This window comes from Sipha flava, unplaced genomic scaffold (assembly GCF_003268045.1).
Source record: "Sipha flava isolate LNK unplaced genomic scaffold, YSA_version1 3_pilon_pilon, whole genome shotgun sequence".
Lineage (NCBI taxonomy): Eukaryota > Metazoa > Arthropoda > Insecta > Hemiptera > Aphididae > Sipha > Sipha flava.
This window is the reverse complement of record NW_020273108.1, coordinates 1,099,712-1,108,010: the sequence shown is the minus strand read 5'-3', so window position 1 is coordinate 1,108,010 and position 8,299 is coordinate 1,099,712. Positions and strand designations below refer to the sequence as shown.

The 8,299-nt window shown below is 27.2% G+C and overlaps 1 protein-coding gene across 1 annotated transcript; it reads left to right on the top strand.

Annotated features, from left to right (window-relative positions):
- The first annotated feature begins 1,948 nt into the window (after nt 1-1,948).
- On the top strand, nt 1,949-6,947 carry LOC112688699 (probable GPI-anchored adhesin-like protein PGA55). The gene is made up of 6 exons (XM_025562023.1): nt 1,949-2,171; nt 4,801-4,925; nt 5,487-5,615; nt 5,791-5,928; nt 6,363-6,605; nt 6,795-6,947. Exons 1-6 carry the CDS (start codon nt 2,117-2,119, stop codon nt 6,912-6,914), a joined length of 810 nt encoding a protein of 269 aa, XP_025417808.1. The 5' UTR covers nt 1,949-2,116; the 3' UTR covers nt 6,915-6,947.
- The last annotated feature ends 1,352 nt before the right edge of the window (nt 6,948-8,299 follow it).

Here is an 8,299-nt window from a genome sequence, read left to right as displayed (position 1 = left end):
CAATTTCACTAAATATTACTAATTATATCTATAATACTATAACTTTTAAGTAATTGGCTATTTGATTCTTCTAAACTTATAAGTTTTGTGGATAACTCAGATAAATATAATTAGAAAAATGTTAAACTACATTTCACTACATGTAAAAATTATATTGTAATTATATTTTTATTATAAAATTACTTAGTAATAATAATTTGTATACTTTATCACGTGAAGTAAACAAAAATTGTAATAATTGCAATAATTGCAAAATCGTCGAAAATTGCAAAAAATTATATTATTAGGAAGACTGTTACTAACCCTATTCGTATACACATTTTATCAGATTTGATTTAACTGGTATTAGTAAAAAGTTGCAATGTGTATTAAATCCGATCTTTTATAATAACATAATATATACGTATTTATTATATATTTGTATAAAATTGTAATAATATTCATTAATAATTAATATTATTAAGGGTTTAGATTTTATAGCTTTTGCTAATTGTTATATAATACAGATAAAAATAACAAAGTGAGATATATATTTATTTTATGCACCAGGGACTCCAAAAATGAAATTTAATTTTTATATATTTTACATATTTTAAGTATTTTAGAGTTATAGTATAATTTTTGAAGTTATGATGTTACTATTGGCCAATACACAAAATAATATAATGATATAATAATAATATAATTTATTTAGAATTTACTATAAATATTATTTATATTGACTGAAAAATAGTATTCATTTATGTATAATAAGAAAAATTCTCACATTTTTGTTTTATATCACAATTTTTTTAAATTATTAACAGAAGGTCGTTTGAGTTTTTTTTATAAATGTATTAATTCATAAGATTATATTATAGGTAATAATTAAAAAAATTAAATATACTTTCAATAAAAGATAATAAATAAAATTAAATTTTGATTAACATTTCTTTTTTTTTTACTTATATCTCCAGGGCATATTTTATGGTGTTTTAAATTATATTATGATGCGTATTTTAGTACTTTTCAATGATATGAAATTCGAATCTTTGTAATTATGTTTCATCGATAATATTCGTCAAAATATAAAATCAAGTCAAAGTACTATGGTACTTGATACCTACTACCCATAGGTACAATACCTACAGTCATGATTTGAGATCATCAATTATCATTATTCGTTTATCAATAATATTCAATCCTACAGTAATATTTATACATGTGATCATGTAACACATTATTTAAATTATTTACATAATTTCATATTTAATGATATATTTTGTACAATTTTATGGGTACTCAGATATTTCAGTATAAAAGAAAAATGAATGCTTAACTGTAAAAAATAAAAAAAACCTATTTTTTCTTATTATCATTAATTTTTATAACACCTCCTAAATTCATAATACTTTGTACGCCCTAGGGCACTTTCCCCATTTGCCCCTCCCCCTTGGTACGGCTATGAATACATACATACGCACGAATTATAGAAGATAATCTACTTAGTAGTGATGGGAATAATCGAGTGAAAATAATTAAGTAGCTCGATTATTTGAATTTATCGAATAACTCGATTATTAGAAAAAATAATCGAATGGAAAAATTACTGATAACATATACAAAATAAATTTGATAAATTATTATGATTGACCATAAAACAATTCTGCGTTCGGTCGAGTTTTTAATATCACCAATGTCTTTGGAATTATAATTTATTGCCATTTATTGCTCTGTAGTTGAAAGCTATTTAATCTCTTTTGAAGCATAGTACTTTTTAATTTCATTGACACATTAAATCGTTGTATTATAGTGTACGATTTGAGTTTCAAAAATAAATAAAAATTTCCGGGACTGAATTATAAAAATGTAATAAGAATCACATAATACACATTTAAAGACCAAATATGTCATGATTTTTATTTATATGTTGTTGTATGTTTAGGGTATGCAGTTGCATACCCCCTGCGCACGTCTATGAACTGGTTAATCATACTCGCATTACTTGTAACGTCCTTCCCGGTCATCGGATGACAAAGCGCCGCTCATCTATGGCTCACCGATCCGCAGCCGCCGTTGACCCGTTGACGGGACAGTGTCGTTCATTTCGTCTCATCTCGTCGTCGTCATCGTCATCATGGATTCGTTATTGTTTTATTTTCTGCCGGTAGTGGTAATCATCATCGTTTGGAGTAAGAATATACAAATACACAATATTTATATACATTTATTACTCGGGTAAACGATGTCCGTAAACGTTTAGAGTTGAGCGTGGATCGGAAAAAATGAACGGTTTATTTCACCGACGCGAACTTTCCGAAACACTCGTACATTTCGCGCTTGTGGCTCGTAGTCAGATTTTTTGTTGCACCGCGCCGAGTGCCTCCGTTCGAATGCGTTTCCACGCTTACAGTTATACGCATATACTCATGGACTAGCATATTACATAATGCCTACTAGGATTGCCATAAATTTATAACGCTAAACCGGGACAAAACAATTACATTATTGAGCGATATGCTTTTTGTATGACTTTTAATATTCTGAGAGGACCATTAATGACCGGCAATATAATATTTAAAAATATTTTTGTAAAATAATTTACAATATAAAATATACAATATTATATATTTATACGTGTAAATTACAAATTATTTTTTTTTATTATACACTGTTAATCGATTACGGTTAAAAATGCACTTAGAGATTAAACCGTCGAAATTAAAAATTAAACCATTCTACAGTTCCTCTAAACGTCTAAGGACATATGGACATCCTGAAAACATTTTTCAGGACACCGGGACTCGAAGTCCAAAATCGCATAATACGCAGGGAATCAAACTTGTATAAAAATTAATTTAATATTACTTATAAGCAGTGCTCGAATTTGGGGGGTGCGCAGGGGGGGCCCAAATACATTCTTTCACTGGAACGGGGGGACGCCACGTTCATCCTAATTAATGTCCAAAATAATCTTTATTAAAATGTGGATTTCAATTTGCGTTTATTTTATAACGAATATTACGGTTTATAATATCAAAACTATTTTTGATCAATAGCGTCATTTCAGTTTTTGAGAGAGGGAAAAAGTATTGATTGGCCCATAATATAACTAAAAAAAAAAAAACTGCTCGCTAACAATTACATTAATAAAATACTATATTAATAACTAATTGAAAATAGAAGAATAATTTATAATATACAATAAAAATATAAAATAGTTTATAAAGTTAATTTCCAGCGGGCTTGCAGCAAAAAATAGCAATTTTTTTTTCATACACACATATATTACATATTCAGTTGTAGTTTTAATATTCCTATAGAATATTTAGCATAGATTATGATAAATAAAATACATGATATGATATACTATTATTACAATTAATTTACATAAGTTCAAATTAAAATAACCAATTCATAATTGTTGTAATAAAGACTAGAATGTACTTGAGAGAAAATAATTAATATTTATTAGAATTTTTAAAAAAAAAATGTGTTCTATTGATACTCATTTGAAAAAATGGGTATTATTTAATATTTACTATAACTGCAAAGACAAAAATGCGTTAAAGAATTAAAATGTGTTATTATTAATTTGTAAAATCGAATTTCCTGGTTTATTAATTATTTTGCTGAAAATCATGATATCCATATGGGTAATTATTTTTTAATATTATATACATGATAATTTTAAAGAAAATAGTTTACTATTAGACCATGATTAAACCGTAAAATAGTAAAATAACTCAAATGTATACGCATGTAATATTGATAATATAATAAGAATAACTAATAAGATACATTTAATAAGACAATTTTATTGAATTGTAATACTGGGTGTAGCTCATGGGCCACATTTGTAATGTACAAAGTATATACAACAAATTACAAAATAATATAATATCTAATAATAATATCCTTACTTATGGTTCACTTGTGTCGCGTCAAGTGACGATGACACGATGATTGAGAATGTTTCACGGGGTGACTTTACGCACTCATTTGCACGTGTCAGTGAACTTATTCAAAACAAATAAGAAGTAAAATGTTCACCCTCAAGACACAATTCTACTTTTAACAGTATGTTCCTAATTTTACTCAGATTTTTGTTTTGAAAAAAACGTAAAAATTCTTGATAAAATTTTCGAGGCATCGCTCGTGATACGATTTAAAGAATATTTTTGATTATTTAATTATTTCTATTTGAAAAATTACAATTGTTCAAATTTTGTAAATATTTTTAAAATAATAATATGAACAACGATAGTTAAAAATGTATTCAGACCGATGCATCAACCAAATATTGAAAAATCTAAATTCGTTTTCATAACTAACGTCGGGCATATAGGACGGTTAAATTTAGAATGTGTTTATTGTGTAGAATCTGTTCTCAGTCAAAAATTAACTGGTGAGAAGCCCCACGTATATAATGACAGGTAATGATGCATGATATAATATTATACCTATGTCTTAAAATTATTGTATATATTATAAAATAAGAAAGACATTTCGAGGAGGGTTATAACCCGTCATAACTCCCTCCTCCGGCTACGCCACTAATCTAAGCAACAAATTATTGATTTAAAGTTAATTAAAATATAGTACAATATGCGCAAGTACATACTAGTACATTATACAGTACGATGAAAGATATTTTCAATTTTACAAAGTATTAATAATAAAAATAATTTGATAAGATCTGAACGATATTTGATCTTCATAGGTACTACATTATCTTGATTTATAATTTTAATTTTTTTTTAATTTTTACTAGTGCGGTTAATCTATTATAACTCTATGATATATATTATTTACTTTTAGCGTTGCAACGAAAATTTCGTACAAAGAAAACTATAGAAAAAATTGAGGATGAATCCATTGAAAGTAATGAGGTAACAAGTGATAAAAGTCGGTCGGGAAATCGTTCAGAATTGGAAATTGAAACTGTAAATATAATCCAGCATTATTTAATAAATTGTTCTATTTGACTACTAAATTGCTATTGTTCTTATTTAAAATCGTAAATTTTTATTAATCGCCATCTAACTGTAATCAGTGGTGCAATGTGAAATTCAGTATACTTATGACAATCATACAAATAAAAATACAAATGCACAAGACAATTTCCATAGGCTAAACTTAAATCAGTTCTATGCTTCGGATGAAAAATTATCGTTTTTGATTTCATAAAAATTGAAACAGAATTTTAACCGTATTATATTTTTTAGATCGTGTAGGTACATAAAACTTTAAAAATATTTCTGGCCATTTTGATACAGATTTTTTTTTTTTGCTCTGGGCATAGATTTATCTCAACTAGCATACAACAGAAATGTTTAATAAAGTTTTGTAACTACCTAAGTTTGTAAAATTTGAGTGAGATATTTCAAAATGTACATAATAAGTCATGATGAGCGTATGATTAAATTGGAAAGTACATAAAAAAAAAATTGCTTAATATCGTAATTGAAAATATTTTAATTACATTCTGATCGTACATTTTACAGGATACAAAACTCCTTGATATCAAGAATGAAGAAGACTGTAACTCCACCAGTAGTTCATTGTCCGAGTACGTAGACTCTGTATCGACTTTATCAAGTTTAGTTTGTAGATACGAATGCACAGAAACGCAAGTAAGTATATGATTTGATTCTCAAGTGTTCTTATAAGTTATATATAAATGAGATATGTGTGTAATTTGATTTAAAAAAGAATTATTTAATTAGAATATTATATAATCAAGAAACTACATTTAAAAATGACGATATCGAAAAAAATATATCTACATTTTAATCATATATTTTGTAGGATATGAAACTCACTCCCAACTCGAACGAAGAAGGTGATTATTCTTATATGAATAATTCATCATCTGAATACATGGATTCTTTATCGACTATGCCGAGTACAATTTATAGCAATGATTATTCAACAAATGAAATTCAAGTAAGTATGATAACCCGCTAATTTTACTAAGTATTGATAAGTACTGTTGATTGCATAACATTGCTTACTCCTACTGGTTTAAGATTTAAATTTAAAATATTTAACAAAATTAAATTTTAATTTTGCCGAGGTTTGTATCCGAGTATTTATTTTATCGTAATTTCAATTTAAACAATTTAAATTGAATGTTAACTGTGTATGTAAGGGACACATCTGGTTTTGTAGGCAAGTTTATGTTTGATGGGATTAGAAATATTCGTATGTCTAACAAGTGACAAAGCAGTATTCTCATAAATTTTATAAAAATAAGATATTTGTTTGATTTGTCATGTATAAACAGTTATTGGCTCAGATAATTAAGGAACTCTATTACAAAATTATTAATAATGAAGTCAAAATTATTTTTATTTACATACCGATCGTATATTTTGTAGGAGGCGAAATTCACTAGCAGGAAAAAAGATTATTACCCTAACGATATTTCTTCTTCTTCTTCTGAGAACCTAGGATGTTCATCGTCTGACAACATGGGATCTTCGATAACTCAACCAAGTGGTTACGATATTTCTACTTCTTCTTCTGAGAACCTAGGATGTTCATCGTCTGACAACATGGAATCTTCGATAACTCAACCAAGTGGTTACGATAACAATGATGATTCAGTAAATATTATTCAAGTAAATATGATTCGATTAATGATAATTCGCTAGTGACATTCAGTACTAATAAGTTATATATGTTGTACAAAATTATTTTATCCAAACGGTTCGAAATTTTTAATAATTTTGGAGTATCTGAATTTTGTATTATTAGTTATTATTTATTTTTGTCCATGATTCCAATTTCATACACTTCTATTTCTTTAGTGCGTGGAAGACTTCTCAGATGTTGGTCTCCACTCGACGGCAACAGACGAAAACGATATTGATGATAACATGAACAATGGTTTTATAGAAGTAGAAGGTGTTTACGTTAATAACGTGTAATTATTTAAATTATTTAAACAAGTGTATACTAAGAACAGCTCTATAGTATTAATGTTATAAACATTTTATTTCAGTAAAAAAACATTATTTTAAATTGGTTAATTTGAAATTTTATTATAAAAAAATAAATACAGTAATAGTTAGTAGTCGGTTATATTTTATTTTTTTTTAGTTCATAATTAACTGCTTAACAAATGCTATGTGAATTGTTAATTTATGGATTTGTTAAAATAATTGCGTCAAACGTACAGAACACGCGCGTTTTTATTTCCATATATTGTATATTATATATATATATGTATATCCATGTATTATTCCACATAATTTCCATTATTCTTTGCAATATAATGCAGTAGGTAGTTGTAATTGTTAATTTTTTTTCTTTTTTTTCGAACACCGGCTTGTCACGTACGATTGTCGTGCATCAGGACACTTGCGTGGTGAAAAAAGCATTTTTTGTGTGATGGTCGTTGTGGAATCATCATAAAATGCGCGAAAAATACTTTAGGTCGGCAATCGTAATTCGTCGCGTTAACGTTTTGTCGGGCGAAACGATCGACGACACAGATATAGACATTTGTTGTATGCCAGATTATATATTACTCAAGTAATCATTGATATTTATTTACTAATTTAAACGGGATAAACCCAGTAACAATTTATATAGTTAATTTGTGAACTTTAATTCTATTTAAAAGAACGAAAAATAATAAAAATAATAAATAACAAAAAGCAAAAAAGTAAAATGGTATAGAAAAAATAATTTATAAATGATAAGTAATATGATTACGAAATTTATCAAAATAATGCAAATGAAAAAGATATAGGCGGATAAAATATTTTATAACTTTATATATATATATATATATTATAACTTTATTATCTGTCCCTGTGATCGGCGATCTTATGATGTCAACGCGCACGAGACGGACAGAAAGTTTTGGTAAATCTAAGAACTTTCCGCGATTTTGAGTATGTATGGTTGCGGGCCGTTGCCACTAGAAAACGATTTCCTCCGACGGCGGCAGCGATGTTTGTAGTTCTTACAAGTTTCAATTTGCTTTTGTCGCGTTTCAACAGACCTTGATCCAAGCTTTTGCCGTTGAACGATTCGTGAGGGAAATGCATTTTCAAGTAGAAACATTCAAGTCAATCAAGTTTTTTAAACGTTGATCCTGGAAAGAACGTGTTAATTATTTACGGCTGATATTTTATTTTGTATTTATTAAGGTCAAGTATAGAGGAGTTTTAATTAATTCCAAATTATTATATTGTTTTTGAATATTGTAACTAATGAAGCGATAAAAAATGTGCTAGTTCAAATTTTTACACATCAAATATATTAAGATATTACTACTACTTATTCACAAAATCCTTTGATAGCA

What these genes read in the sequence shown, in the direction of transcription:
- LOC112688699 (XM_025562023.1), top strand. Translation starts at nt 2,117, where the DNA reads ATGGATTCGTTATTGTTTTATTTTCTGCCGGTAGTGGTAATCATCATC. An exon ending in GGTAATCATCATCGTTTGGA is followed by an intron (nt 2,172 to 4,800) that starts GTAAGAATATAC and finishes ATTTACTTTTAG; the next exon opens with CGTTGCAACGAAAATTTCGT. An exon ending in ATTCAGTAAATATTATTCAA is followed by an intron (nt 6,606 to 6,794) that starts GTAAATATGATT and finishes CTATTTCTTTAG; the next exon opens with TGCGTGGAAGACTTCTCAGA.